This window comes from Chamaea fasciata, unplaced genomic scaffold, assembly GCF_029207755.1.
Source record: "Chamaea fasciata isolate MVZ Bird 193981 ecotype frontalis unplaced genomic scaffold, bChaFas1.0.hap1 SCAF_23, whole genome shotgun sequence".
Classification (NCBI taxonomy): domain Eukaryota; kingdom Metazoa; phylum Chordata; class Aves; order Passeriformes; family Sylviidae; genus Chamaea; species Chamaea fasciata.
This window is the reverse complement of record NW_027094108.1, coordinates 7,466,843-7,480,617: the sequence shown is the minus strand read 5'-3', so window position 1 is coordinate 7,480,617 and position 13,775 is coordinate 7,466,843. Positions and strand designations below refer to the sequence as shown.

General features: G+C 61.0%; 2 protein-coding genes across 8 annotated transcripts in view; both read left to right on the top strand.

Annotated features, from left to right (window-relative positions):
* HSPG2 (heparan sulfate proteoglycan 2) overlaps nucleotides 1–8,602 on the top strand; it is a 40,337-nt gene extending 31,735 nt beyond the window's left edge. For all 3 annotated transcript variants that reach the window (XM_066202777.1, XM_066202776.1, XM_066202775.1), the window contains 24 exons: nucleotides 95–355; nucleotides 655–850; nucleotides 931–1,028; nucleotides 1,517–1,783; nucleotides 1,858–1,970; nucleotides 2,053–2,200; nucleotides 2,284–2,400; nucleotides 2,658–2,742; nucleotides 2,828–2,972; nucleotides 3,047–3,146; nucleotides 3,232–3,341; nucleotides 3,416–3,524; nucleotides 3,605–3,703; nucleotides 4,257–4,478; nucleotides 4,720–4,952; nucleotides 5,432–5,534; nucleotides 5,878–6,006; nucleotides 6,704–6,757; nucleotides 6,850–6,925; nucleotides 7,050–7,128; nucleotides 7,236–7,306; nucleotides 7,419–7,502; nucleotides 7,574–7,677; nucleotides 8,151–8,602. In XM_066202777.1, the coding sequence (XP_066058874.1) occupies nucleotides 95–355; nucleotides 655–850; nucleotides 931–1,028; nucleotides 1,517–1,783; nucleotides 1,858–1,970; nucleotides 2,053–2,200; nucleotides 2,284–2,400; nucleotides 2,658–2,742; nucleotides 2,828–2,972; nucleotides 3,047–3,146; nucleotides 3,232–3,341; nucleotides 3,416–3,524; nucleotides 3,605–3,703; nucleotides 4,257–4,478; nucleotides 4,720–4,952; nucleotides 5,432–5,534; nucleotides 5,878–6,006; nucleotides 6,704–6,757; nucleotides 6,850–6,925; nucleotides 7,050–7,128; nucleotides 7,236–7,306; nucleotides 7,419–7,502; nucleotides 7,574–7,677; nucleotides 8,151–8,314 (3,167 nt within the window). In that variant the 3' untranslated portion in view covers nucleotides 8,315–8,602. The remainder of the gene's footprint in view (nucleotides 1–94; nucleotides 356–654; nucleotides 851–930; nucleotides 1,029–1,516; nucleotides 1,784–1,857; nucleotides 1,971–2,052; nucleotides 2,201–2,283; nucleotides 2,401–2,657; nucleotides 2,743–2,827; nucleotides 2,973–3,046; nucleotides 3,147–3,231; nucleotides 3,342–3,415; nucleotides 3,525–3,604; nucleotides 3,704–4,256; nucleotides 4,479–4,719; nucleotides 4,953–5,431; nucleotides 5,535–5,877; nucleotides 6,007–6,703; nucleotides 6,758–6,849; nucleotides 6,926–7,049; nucleotides 7,129–7,235; nucleotides 7,307–7,418; nucleotides 7,503–7,573; nucleotides 7,678–8,150) is intronic.
* Nucleotides 8,603–9,330: 728 nt separating this feature from the next.
* USP48 (ubiquitin specific peptidase 48) overlaps nucleotides 9,331–13,775 on the top strand; it is a 31,148-nt gene continuing 26,703 nt past the window's right edge. For 4 of the 5 annotated variants that reach the window (XR_010723686.1, XM_066202791.1, XM_066202790.1 and 1 more), the window contains exons 1-5: nucleotides 9,331–9,537; nucleotides 10,482–10,602; nucleotides 10,691–10,832; nucleotides 11,902–12,029; nucleotides 13,648–13,772. Coding sequence is in view for 4 of the 5 variants with exons in the window: in XM_066202791.1 (XP_066058888.1) it covers nucleotides 9,404–9,537; nucleotides 10,482–10,602; nucleotides 10,691–10,832; nucleotides 11,902–12,029; nucleotides 13,648–13,772 (650 nt within the window). In the remaining variant the exon portion in view is untranslated. The remainder of the gene's footprint in view (nucleotides 9,538–10,481; nucleotides 10,603–10,690; nucleotides 10,833–11,901; nucleotides 12,030–13,647; nucleotides 13,773–13,775) is intronic. The other variant, XM_066202789.1, reaches the window with a different exon arrangement.

The following is a 13,775-nucleotide window of genomic DNA, read 5'->3' as shown; positions in this document are numbered from 1 at the left end:
CTTCATCACACCCTTCACCCCTCACCAGCACCCCTCTTGCCCCACTGACCCATTCCTGGCCTCATCATGGCTGACAGTTCCTCCCATCCCACAGCACCTCCATATGCCACCATCCTCCCGGAGGACATAGCGGTGCGGGCAGGTGAGGCGTTGCAGGTGCAGTGCCTGGCCCACGGCACCCCGCCACTGCACTACACCTGGGACAAGGTGAACGGCAGCCTGTCGGCGCGTGTGGCCCACCGTGCTGGCCTCCTCCGCCTCAGCCCCGCGGCCCCTGCCGACACCGGCACCTACCGCTGCCTCGTCACCAACCGCGTTGGCAGCGCCGAGGCCTTTGCCCGTGTGGCTGTTCATGGTGAGCCCATCCCCATCCTGGGTACCATTGGTGCTCCGCACTGGGTGGTGGCAGTGCCACCAGTTGCCCTCAGAGCTCTGCATCCTGGCCAGGCAATCCCAGTGCTGATGGGTACCACTGGGGCACCACTTCCTGCCTGGGTGGTGCCATTGGGTACCACTGAGGGCCTGCATCCTGCCCAGGTTATCCTGATGTTGCTGGGTTCTGCATCCCACAGGGGATGCAGCACTGGGGCTCTGCATCCCACAGGGACGATGCAAGTGCCACTGGGTACCACTGGGGCTCTGCATCCCTTCCAGGTGATGCTGGTGAAGGTGGGGACATCGCTGGTGGTCCTTTAGTGGTGCGGGTGACACCAGGGAACCTTGTCAAAGGAGTGGGTGGCACTGCCGAATTCACCTGCTCTGTCTCCGGGGACCCCCGTGCTCATGTGGAGTGGCTGAAGGAAGGTGGGGAGCTGCCCCCTACCCACAGCGTGCGGGACGGCGTGCTGCGGTAAGGAACCATGTTCCAGGGAGGTGGGATGCTCACACTGGTCCCCTGTGGGGTCCCTCACCCTGGCTGTGTCCCTGCAGAATGCCGGAGCTGGCATCGGGGGCCCAGGGTGTGTACGTGTGCCGGGCCAGTGCCCCAGGCAGGCAGGCGGAGGACCGGGCCACCCTCACTGTCCAGGGTAGGAGCATCACCCCAGTACCAGGGGACACGTCCACCCCTCACATGTCCCCCACCTCCAAGGGCACCCCGGGACCCCCATGTCCCCCCACCAAGGGGCACCCCAGCACCTTCCATTTCCTTACACAGGCACCCTCATACCCCCAATACCCGTGGCGACCCCAAATCTCTCCTGAAGCCCACAGGCACTATATATCCCTCACCCTTCCCAAAGCCTGTGGACACCCCAACGCAATCAGTCTCTCTCCACACCCACAGACACCCCAGTGCCCCCTATCCCCACACCCATGACCACCCATGGTACCTCCCATGTCTCCCCATGCTCACGAGGACTCCCAACAACTCGGAACTCTCCCCATTCCCGCAGCCACCCCAATTGTCTCACATCCCCTCTCAGGAACCCCGTTTCTTCGTATCTTCCACTGTGGTGCCAGACCTCAATGCCTTCCTGTGCCAGGGGTTCACCTGATAACCCCCCTGTCCCCCAAGCTCTCCCCAGGGCCCTGATCAACATCCGGACTGCAGTGCAGACAGTGCTGGCAGGGACAACAGTGGAGCTGGAGTGCCTGGGCTTGGGGGAGCCCCGCCCCCATGTCACCTGGAGCAAAGTGGGGGGCCGCATCCGCCCCGGGGTGCTGGTCCGCACCGGCACCCTTACCATTGAGCAGGTGGAGCGGGCAGATGCCGGGCAGTACCGCTGCACCGCCACCAACGCCGTGGGCACCGTCCAGTCCCATGTCATCCTCCATGTGCAAGGTGAGCATGGGGACGCAGAGGTGGGGGTGCACACTATGTCACTGCAGGGTTGTGACACCTCCATGCGTCCCCAGCTGCTCCTCAAATCGCTGGGCAACCAGAGGTGAAGGAGGTGTCCCTTGGATCAGCAGCTGTTTTGCCGTGCTTGGCATCTGGCTTCCCAGTGCCAGAGATCACCTGGAGCAAGGTGCGATGGAGGGGTGGAGGTTGGGCGTGGCAGGGCTAGTGGGGGCTGCTTAAGAGTGCTGACCCCCTCTGCTGTGCCACAGCTGGAGGGGGAGCTGCCGGCGGGTGCCAGGGTGCAGGGGAACGTGCTGACGCTGCCGGCTGTGCGCCCCGAGGACGCCGGCGTCTACACCTGCGTGGCCGCCAACCACCGCGGCCAGCAGACAGCTTACTATGTGCTGAAGGTCCAAGGTGAGGACAGACAGAGGGACAGGTGGATGGATGGGAGTGGGGGTGATGTATGCCACCCCTCCTTACCCGCCCCATCCCTGCAGAGCACGTGATCCCCTATTTCGGGCAGTCGCCCCTCTCCTTCCTCCCCCTGCCCACCATCAAGGATGCCTACAAGAGGTTTGAGATCCTCATCACCTTCCGACCTGATGCTGCCGATGGTGAGCCCGTGTTCCCCACGTGTCTTCTGTGTCCCCCATCGTGTCCCCTCCATCATTTCCCCCTCCCTTTCCTGCCTTCATCATCCCTTCCCTTCATGCACCAGGTGCCCTCCTTTATCTCCCATTTTCTATGCACCTGAGAGCCTCCAGTTAATGGGGGGTTTCTCCTCCATTCTGGGAGGATTTTGGGGTCCCCTAGAACGTGTCCCCCACCTCAGAATGGGGACTGTCCCATCTGATCCTCTGTCACCCTTCAGGGCTTCTCCTTTACAATGGGCAGCGGAAAAACAGCGGTGCCGACTTCATCTCCTTCGGGTTGGTGGGTGGACGCCCCGAATTTAGGTGAGAACTATGAGTGGGTGCTGTGGAAGAGGTGGGAGATGGGTGCCAGCACCCACCCACACCCCTTGTACCCCCAAAAAATCAGGTTTGATGCTGGTTCAGGCATGGCCACCATCCGTCACCCCACAGCACTGCGGCTGGGTGAGTACCACACTGTGCGGCTGCTCCGCAACCTCACCTGGGGCTCGCTGGGCCTGGACGGGCATCCCGCTGTGAACGGCACCTCCCAGGTATCAGTTTGGGGGTGGGATGTGGGGTGGGGGTCAGGGTGCTGGAGGTGGTGCCCACACTCTTGTGCCTGCAGGGGAAGTTCCAAGGGCTGGATCTGAACGAGGAGCTGTACCTGGGGGGTTACCCTGACATCAGTGCTGTGGCAAAGACGGGGCTCAGCCGGGGTTTCATGGGTGAGTGAGGGGTTTTGGGGGGCACCGGGGTGAGGAGATGCTGGGCATCATGTGACAATTCTGCCTATTCTCCACCACCCCACAGGCTGTGTGCGCCAGCTCCGCATCCAGGGGGAAGAGGTGGCCTTTGGGGACATGGACCTGCAGGCACATGGTGTCACCAATTGTCCCACCTGCCAGGACCGGCCGTGCCAGGTGAGAATGGGGGTGAGGAGGTGATGCCCACCCATCCCTGCCCACTGCTGACACCCATGTCACCCCTCTCCCAGAATGGCGGTGTGTGCCAGGACGACGAGAGTGGCACCTACGTCTGCCGATGTCCCCACGGCTTCACTGGCAGCAACTGCGAGTACTCGCAGGCTTTGCACTGTCACCCAGGTAGGTGACACCACTCCCTCCATGGGGATGTCGTCCCAGGGTCCCTTCAGGATGGGCACTCATGGCTTCTCACACCGCAGAGGCGTGTGGGCCTGATGCCACCTGCGTCAACCAGCCGGATGGGCAGGGCTACACCTGCCGCTGCCACCTGGGCAAGACTGGGGAGAGGTGCACCGAGGGTGAGTGACACAGGGACACAGCTGGCACCATCCTGGGACATGGAGACAGGGTGGGATCAACCAGGGAAATGGGGACATGGCTGGGACCACACTGGTGAAGGGGGTGTAGGGTTGGTGACCACTCCAAGGAGATGGGGACATGGCTGGGACCACCCTGATGACATGGGGATGGGGATGCAGTGGGGCTGGGTACCACCTTGGGGACACTGGCAAGAGATAAGGATCACCCTTATGGGCTCCATGGGCATGGAGGCTAGGGTCCCATCCTGGGGATGTAGGTTTGGTCTCACCAAGGGATTGGACATTGGGCCCCATTGTGGGGTTGGAGACTGGGGATAGAGGCTGGGGATGAATGATGGGGTCCCATCATGGGGATGAAGGTTGGGGATGGATGGATGGAAGGATGGATGGATGGATGGATGGATGGATGGATGGATGGATGGATGTTGTCCCACCCTGGGGATGAAGGCTGTGGATGGATGTTGCTCTGAGGATGAAGCTGGAGGTCCCACCGAGGATGGGGGGATCCGACACTGAGCACTGTGATGTGCAGGTGAGGTGGTGAATGTGCCATCGTTCGATGAGGAGGGAGCCTTCATCTCGTACCCGCCCCTCACCAACGTGCACCATGAGCTGCGGCTGGAGGTTGAGTTCCTGCCGCTGGCACCCGATGGGCTCCTGCTCTTCAGCGCCGGCAAAGCTGCCCCTGTCGAGGACTTTGTGGCCTTGGCCTTGATTGGTGGTCATATCGAGTTCCGCTACGAGCTGGGCTCAGGTGGGTGGCACAGGGCACTGTGGAGAGTGGCACCGGGAACTGTGGGAGTAAGGGGGTGACACAGCATTACCAGGGTTCACTGGCATGAAAGGGGTCCCTGAGCCACAGTGGGGTCCCCTGGCACCATTGGGGTCCCCTAACGTCACTGAGGTCCTTGGGAGTCATTCTGGTCCCCAGGCATCACCCAGGGCACATCTCAGGTCCCCCAGCACCCTCTGTAACACCACCCCTGTCCCCACAGGCCCGGCGGTGCTGCGGAGCGCAGAGCCGGTGGCCCTGGGCCAGTGGCACTGGGTGACAGCTGAACGACTTCACAAGGATGGGACACTGGTGGTGGATGATGCCACCCCGCTGAAACGCTCCTCGCCTGGCAAGAGCCAGGGGCTCAACCTGCGCAGCCCCCTGTACCTGGGGGGCACCGAGCCCCCCCTGCGCCCCCCCACCAATGCCTCCTTCCATGGCTGCATTGGAGAGGTGAGACTTCCTCCCCCCCCCCCCCCTTTGTGTCCCCTTGGAGAGCAGGTGACCTCCCTTAAGTGCAGAGGGGATTCCCCCATATTGGGGGCATGATCCTCTGGGTGTGCAGAAGGATGACCCCCACTGATGTCCCCTTGATGGGGGATGACCCCTCTTGGTGTTCCCTTGGGAAGATGACCCCGTTGTCAGTGTCCCCTTGGTTGGAAGGTGACCCCATTGTTGGGGAGATGACTTCCCTTCACATCCCCTTGTTGGAGTTCCCTCACTGGGTTGGTGATGCCACACCTTGGTGTCCCCTTGGTTGGAGGTGACCCTCCTGGCTGGGGAATGGTGCCATTGGTGTTCCCTTGTGGATGTCCCCCTCATTGGAGAGGTGACCCTCACTGGCATCCCCTTGGCGGGGTTGACCCCATTGGTGTCCCGGTTGGGAAGTGATCCCGCTGGCAGGGAGGTGACATTGGGCAGTATCCCTGCAGGTGTCCATCAGCGGAAAGCGGCTGGAGCTGCGGGAGCGGTTCCTGCGCAGCCGGGGGGTGCAACCCTGCAGCCACCGCACCCAGTGTCAGCCAGGGACCCACGGTGAGAATGGGAACGGGGGCGAGTGTGGAGCGTTTGCACACGTGTGTGCACTGCATGTGCATTTCTGCATGTATGTGCTGCACGTGTGTGTATGCATGTGTGCGGTGCGTGTGCGTTTGTGTGTGTGCACTGCGTGTGTGTTTGCGTGTGGCCACGTGCTGCTTGTGTGTGCACTGCGTGTGCATTTGTGTGTATGCACTGTGTGTGTGGGCTGTATGTGCACGCGCAGTTCACACCTGTTCACTGCACACACCCGTGCCCGGCGTGCCCTGCGGGGGCTCTGCCCATGCGTGCCATGCGCACTCACCCGTCACCCCCAGTGACCGTGTCCCGCTTCCTCCAGGCCCGCGCTGCAAGGAGGAGGAGGAGGCTGAAAGCTGTCACCTCTCCCGGCCCTGCCTGCACGGTGGCTCCTGCGTCCATGGCTCCTGCCGTTGCCCCCCTGGACACAGCGGGGCCCGCTGCCAGCACCGTGAGGGGACAGCATAGGGACATGGGGGGACAGCTGGGGGCACAGGGAGCATGCAGGGACACTGCCAGCACAGTGAGGGGGAAACACATGGAAGGGCAAGGGGGGACACCTGGGGACACTTGAAGACATGGAGGGACATCTCAGGTCACTGGAGGACATTGGGGGGGGACAAAGGGAAGACACGGGGACACCCAGGAACACAAGGGACATGCACACTTGGGGATACTTGGAAATGCCTGAGGACACTTGGAGACAGTTTGGGACATGTAGGGACATGGGGAAAACTTGGGAACATGTAGAGACACTTGGAGCATGGGAGGAGGTCACTTAGGGACACTTGGAGGACACCTGGGGACATGGGGGAACACACATGGGGGCACCTGACACCATTTGGAGACACCTGCAGACGTGGGGGGACACCTGGGGATACCTGGAGACCCTTGGAGATTGACTGGGGACACAGAGGGACACCTGGGTACATGGCAGGGACATGCATTTGGGGAATACTTGGGAATACCTGGGAATAATTGGAGCCATCCGGGGACATGGGGGACACCTGGGGACACTTGAGGGTATACACTTGGGGAATACTTGGGGGTACCTGGGAACAACTGAAGACACCTGGGGGCATGGTGGGGGGACACTTGGAGACACCAAGGGGATACCTGCCTCCCTTTTACCCCCTCTTCTCCCGCAGGCTCGGCACTGGCAGAGCTGGAGCAGGACTGGCAGGAGGGCAGCGGGGGTGGCGGTGGGTCCCTGCACCCATTCCCCCTTTTTCCCCCCAAAATGCAGGTGGGGTCCCCTCCTCCCATCCCTCCCTGACCCCCCATCTTCCACCAGACGCCCCTGGGCAGTTCAGCGCTGCATTCCAGGATGGATCCTACCTGGCCCTTCCTGGGCATCTCTTCCCTCGTGGGTGAGTGACACAGGACACCCCAAACGGGGGCGGCACGCCCCCGTTTTTGGGGTGCTGCACTCCCCCCACGGCACCACCCCCTTTTTGGATGGTGTCCCCCAACACCCACACCCTCCCATGGCAGCCCCCCTGAGGCTCCTGAGACCATCGAGCTGGAGCTGCGGACACACAGCACCCAGGGGCTGCTGCTGTGGCATGGCACGGTGAGACAGGAGACAGGGTGACAGGGAGGGCACCGGGCTGTGAGACCCCCTCGGGGTGGGGGTCCGGGTGCCCCCCCCAAATGCTCAACCCCCCACTGTGCCCACAGGAGCCCAGTGAGGGTGGCAAAGCCAAAGATTTCCTTGGCCTCGGGTTGAAGGATGGGCACCTGGTGTTCAGGTGAGGGAGCAGCCAGGGTCCCCTGGCATGATGTGTGGCACCCAGGGGTCCCCTGAGCCCCACAAGATGCCCCCTAGGGTGCCCTGCACACTGACACCATGCCCCCCCACAGCTACCAGCTGGGCAGTGGCGAGGCCACCATCACCTCTGAAGACCCCGTCAATGACGGCGAGTGGCACCGGGTGTCGGTGACAAGGTGGGCAGGGGTCTGGGCATGGGGTGGGGTGAGAGTGGGGTTGGGGTGCAGGTGCTGACAGTGCCCCACAGGGAGGGTCGGCGCGGGCAGCTCCAGGTGGATGGAGAGGAGCCGGTGAGTGGGGAATCACCCGGATCCAACGTCATGGCCAACACAGAGGGCAGCGTCTACGTGGGTACGGTGACACATGGGGCATGTGGGGGGGACATGGGGGGATATGGAATATGGGGGGACAGGTTGGGACACAAATGGCCCCAGGGTGGATGTGGGATAGATGTAGCATGGACATGGGGTGGATGTGGGCTAGATGGGTTGAGACATGGGATGGCACATGGGATGGACGTGGGGTGGGACACAGAGAGGTGGGGTATGGCATGGACACAGCATGGACATGGGATAACGCTGGAGATAAGACACCAGGAGGAACATGAGATGGGACACGGGATGGACGTGGGATGGGACAGGGTGGAATAGAGGGTGGGATGCAAGGAGAGACGTGGGATGGACACACAGTGGGGCATGGGGTGGGGACACCTGATGGGACACAAGATAGACATGGGCAGGTGTCCCAGGCCAGGACATGGGTGGGCCCAGCAGGTGTCCCCAGTGGGTGCCCCCCACCCAGTGTCTCCTGTGTAACCCCCACAGGTGGTGCCCCTGACCCCCGTGCCCTGACCGCTGGCAAGTTCAGCTCTGGCCTCTCGGGGTGCGTGCGGGGACTGGCGCTGGAGTCCGCCGGGATCCCCCGACACCCTATCGACCTCCGGCACGGCGCCGTGGGGGGCTCCCCTGTGCCCCCCTGCCCCTCCTAATTCCCCCCAAAACAGAGTTTGGGGGGAATTCGGCCAATTTTATTCTTTTCAAAAAAAAAAAACCATCAGGAGGAAATGGTGCTTTGCTGCCCTGGGGTGACTCTGGGGGGGGCCGGGACCCCCAAAAATGTTTACACCCCCCTTCCACCGGCCCCCCGAAACTGTGCCGGGGCGGCCGGGCCGCCTGGGTGCCCCCAAGGGTGGCGGCAGGGTGGGGGCACAAAGGACAATCGGGGTGTTGGTGGGGGCCCCCTCGCAGGGATAGCTATTAAAGGAGAGACAACCAGTGCGGCTGCCGTGTTTGGGGGCTGCGCCGGGGCAATATGGGGGTACAGGAGCGATGGGATGGGGAGCATGAGGGTTGGGGGGTGCTGTGGGGATATGGGGGGCTTTGGTGTTGGGGTGCAGCGGAGCAAGATGTATGGGCAAGATGGTTTGGGGGTGCTGTGGGGGAGTAGGAGAGGGGGAACGGGGTGGGGCTGCGGAGGGATACGGGGCCTCGGGAGGTGGTGGGAACAGGGAGGTGTGCTATGGAAGGGTTGTATTGGGGAGCGGGCTGTGTGGTATAGGGGCACATGGTCTGGGGGTGTGGGAGTTCAGGGGGTCCGGGCTGTTATGGCGTGGGGGACTGTAGTATAGGGGTGCGGGGGAATGACACAGGGGTGCAGAGGGGGCTGGGGGGGGCACGGTGTGGGTGGCGGGGGGTGCGATGGGACCCAGCACGGCCTCGCGCCACAGACACCGCCCACCGGCCGCGCAGGCCCCGCCCATGCCACACGAGCTACGCCCACATGGCCAGCGAGCCCCGCCCCGATTCTGCATAGGCCACACCCCCTCCGGCCGCGCCTACAAGCCGCGCCCCTGGCACGCCCAAGCCACGCCCCCTCGGCGGAAGCCCTGCCCCAGCCCCGAGCGTCGCTTCCCGCTAACGTCAGCACCTCGCGCCGTCACCGCGTCGCGCTCGTGGCGTCACCGGCCCTGACGGCGGCGGGAGGGGCCGGGCGGGATCGGGACCGGGCCGGGACCGGGACAGAGACCGGGGCAAGGACCGGGCCGGGCCGGGGCAGCCCCGGGGAGCCGACGGGAGCCATGGCGCCGCGGCTGCAGCTGGAGAAGGCGGCGTGGCGCTGGACCGAGACAGTGCCGCCCGAGGCGGTTGCGCAGGAGCACATCGAGGCGGCCTATCGCGTCCGGCTGGAGCCTTGCCAGCGCGGCGCCTGCCGGTACCGCGGGGCCGGGCCGGGCACCGAACCCCCCGACAGCGCGCTTGGGATCTGCGGGGACCCCTCGTGTGCCCTCCCGCCATGAGGCGCGGGGCGTTCCCTGCCCCTCCCGAGGTCCCGCGGGGTCTCTGGAGGCTCCCTCGTGTTCCCTTCTGGGGTACCCCCATTCCCCGGGGCTGGGGTGGCCCTCTCCTCGTGTGGCTCCCCAGATCTAGGGGACTCCCTTGGGCTGGTGGGCAGCTGTTGGAACCTCTGTCCCTTTCTGCTCAGACACAGGGGACCGACCCTCCCGTGTTGTTTGTAAGCCCTCTCGTTCGTTGGCTCCTCAGATGTAGGGGAACTCCCCTGGGATAGTGGGGGACCCTCCTTCCAACCTGTCCCACCAGATGCAGGGTACCACCCTGGTATTGTGGGGTGCCGTTGTTGCTGGGAGTTTCAGATGTACAGGAAGCCAGGAGGGCTGGAGTGGGGAGCCCATCTCCTTGCTTCTCCCTCCCCATTTATAGGATAACCCCGGGGTTGTAAGGAACCCCTCTTCTTCCCTGGCTTCTCAGATATAAGGAACTAGTTCCACCCCAGGGCTATAGGGACCCCTCTCTCTGCCTGGTTCCCCATTTATAGGGAATCCCTGTGGGCTGTAGGGAACCCATCTCCTTGCCTGGATGTATAGCACTCACCCTGGAGTTGGGGCAAGCCCTGTTGCTGCCTGGCTTCCCAGATATAGGTGACCCCCTTGGTCCCATACTTGCCCCTGGAGTCCCCTTTTTTGCCTAAAAAACTCTCTAGTTCTCCACCACCTTCGTCACCCATGACCACTGTTTTTGGAGGGGGGAGTGTTCCATGTCTCATCCCATTCAACATTATATGCTCCCCAGTATCACCCACTGTCACCCCTTGCAGCCCCCAAGGGACATGGGGGTGACAGCTGGGGTCTGGCTCCCCAGGAGGAACTGCCGGGGGAACCCCAACTGCCTGGTGGGCATCGGGGAGCACGTGTGGCTGGGCGAGATCGACGAGAACAGCTTCCACAACATCGATGACCCCAACTGCGAGCGTCGCAAGAAGGTACCCCCAAACCCCACACCCGGGGCCCAGGAGGGATGCTGGGGATGAGAGGAGATGACCTTTCTTGGCCCTTTCTCTGCCCCCCCAGAACGCATTCGTGGGCCTGACGAACCTCGGTGCCACATGCTACGTCAACACCTTCCTGCAGATGTGGTTCCTGAACCTGGAGCTGCGGCAGGCGCTCTACCTGTGCCCCAGCGCCTGCGGGGATGGCGTTCCCAAGGACACAGGTACGTGGGAGAAAGGGATTTGTTCCTTTCCTCTTAAAACCACACGTTGGGATAGGGTTTATCTGGAGAATTCATGGGTGAAGCTACAGCCATACATGCCGTCGCTGCGCTGTTAGTCTGGAGCCATCACCTGGGTTTTGGGAATGAGCTAACGTTAATTCAAGTGATGTCGATTCAGAGTGATCTGAGCTGGTTGAAAATGATGATGTGGTTTGGTCTTGCTTCCAAAAATGACCTAGTAGTGGTGCTGGGAGTGGAACATGTGGATCAGGGCTGGTCTGTGCTGTCACGGAGCTGCACTTATCCCAAGGCAGGGTTGAAATTTGGGCCCCAGATAGGATTAAGGCTCACAGGTTTTTTCGGCTCCTGGGTGCTTTCTCTGGGGAAGCTCTGGATCAGTGCAGCCACCTCAGCTCTGTTGCCTTTTCATGGTGGTTGTAAATGATGTTTCACCTTCTGGGGTAAATAAGAAGCTGGTCTTTGGGGTAATTGTTGCATGTTGTATAAGCCCTTCACTCACAGCTCATGCTGGACACTGCAGGATGGAATCATGGAATCCCTAAGGTTGGACAACTCCTCCAAGGTTATCAGTCTGACCATTGGCCCAGCACTTCCAAGCCCATCATTAACCCATGTACCCAGGTGCCACATCCAGACAGTTTTTGAGCACTTCCAGGATTGGTGACTCCACCACTGCCCTGAGCAGCCTGTTCCACTGCCTGATTATCCTTTCCATGCAGGAATTTCCCCTAATATCCAAGCTAGACCTCCCCTGCTACAACTCAAGGTCATTTCCTCTCATCCTGTCCCTTGTTCCCTGGCAGCAGAGCCTGGCTTCACCCTCCTATCTGGAAGTTGCAGACTGTAAATATTTACAGTTGGACTTGATGATCCTAAGGGTTTTTCCCAACCTAAATTATCTGTATTTGGCATCATCATCTACATGATCCACTTCAATTTTCCTGACAACTCAAACTACCTTCCGACCCCATCACTTTTAGTAGTTGTGAAACACTTGGAGCTATCCCTTCTCGCCCTGAATTCCTGCTGTGCCTTGTGTTTTTCCCAGATTATGAGCCCCAGACCATCTGTGAGCACCTGCAGTACCTGTTTGCTCTGCTGCAGAACAGCAAGCGGCGCTACATTGACCCCTCAGGCTTTGTCAAGGCATTGGGGCTGGACACAGGGCAGCAGCAGGTGTGTGGAGGGGATTCCTGGCACTTCCAGAAGTTGGGAATCACCCTTGGGCGGTCAGGCAGCTCCCAGCTGGGTCTGGCTTCTGTGTGCAAGCATGAAGGGGGAGGTGGGGCTCCAGGGCCCTCCCAGAGTGCAGGGAGGAAACAGGAGGGGACCAGGATGTCAGGAGTGTAGAGGCATCAGGAAGAGCCCAGGGAGGGATAGGATGGGGCCAGGGAGATGAGGAGTCCAAGGAGTGATTTGATGGGGACAGGGAGATCAGGAGGAGAACAGGAAGCAAAGAGATGGAGAGAGGGAGATCAGGAGGATCCCAAGGAGGAATGGGATGAGGACAGGGTGATAGGAGGAACCCAGGGAATGATGGGATGGGGCTAAGGAGCAATGGAATGAGGCCAAGGAGATCAGGAGGGGTCCAGGAAGTGAGGGAATGACAACATGGAGTGATGGGATGAGGCCAGGGAGATCGGGAAGAGCCCAGGGAGAGATGGGATGAGAACAGGGTCCTGGTAGTGATGGGATCAGGACGTGGAACAATGGGATGATGATGCAGAGATAAGGAGGAGCCCAGGGGCAGTGGGATGGAGACTGGGAGATCAGGAGGAGCCCAGGGAGTGATGGGATCAGGACATGAAACAATGGGACAAGTACAGGGATATAAGGAGGAGCCCAGGGAGCAATGGAATGAGGCTAGGAAGCGGTGAGTGCAGAAGATCAGGAGGAACCAAGGGGGTGGTGGGATGAAGACCAGGAGCAATGGGATGGGGCCAGGTGGGAGCCAGAGCTGTGGTGAGGGTCCTTCTGCAGGTGTTGCATGGGCTGCTCCTCCAGAGGGGCGTTGAGTGGTGAAAGGGCCCTCGCAAGGATGAGGAGACCTTCAGGGTGAAGTGGATCCCCAGGAGCCAGCCAGGATCCAATGGGAGCATGTGGGAGGAAAGTGCTGCAAGGCCCTGTGGGGCTGCAGCAGGGGAGAGCTTGGGAGAGGGGCGTGGCTTGGAAATCCACTTGGAGAGGTAATGGGAGGTTTTGAAGGAAGAGCCAGAGCACTGGCAAATGTTTCCTTGGGAGGGTCGGGAGGAGAAAGAAGCTGACCAGGGACACCAAAGGGCAGCTGAGAGTGGCCAAACCTGTTTGTTTTTGGAAGAGGAGGACCAGGGTGGGGGAGAAGGGCCCTGAACTGGGTGTGGGGGAAGGTCTGGGGCTTTGCCGGGATCACCCATAGGGCAGCTTCTCATTTTTGGGGTGTTTTTATTTCTCTTCTTACCTCTGATCTGAGCAGGGACAGCTGCAAAAATGAGGATCAAGGGGCTCAAAAGCTCCACAGAAGGGTTTTTATCCCTACCAGAATCCTGGGAGGAGCAGGGCAGAAGTCAAAGCCCCCAGCAGGGCTGGCAGGGAGCCAGGGCAGCTCCTGCTGTGCTCCCACACCGAGGGCCTCATGCTCCTTTTAGCCAAATTCCTCTCTTTTCCTTAGTTCTCCTGCCTAGTTTTTATTTTCCATGCCGTGCACGGAGCCTCAGCGCAGCCTGTGTGAAGGGCTTGGGGTAATTAGCAGTGAATTAGTGACAGGGTTGGGATTGTGTTGTGGTGGATTGTTAATAAACTTGGTTTTCTCTTTCAGGATGCCCAGGAGTTTTCCAAGCTGTTCATGTCCCTGCTGGAAGATACTTTGTCCAAGCAGAAAAACCCAGATGTCCGGAACATTGTGCAAAAGCAGTTCTGTGGAGAGTATGCTTATGTCACAGTGTA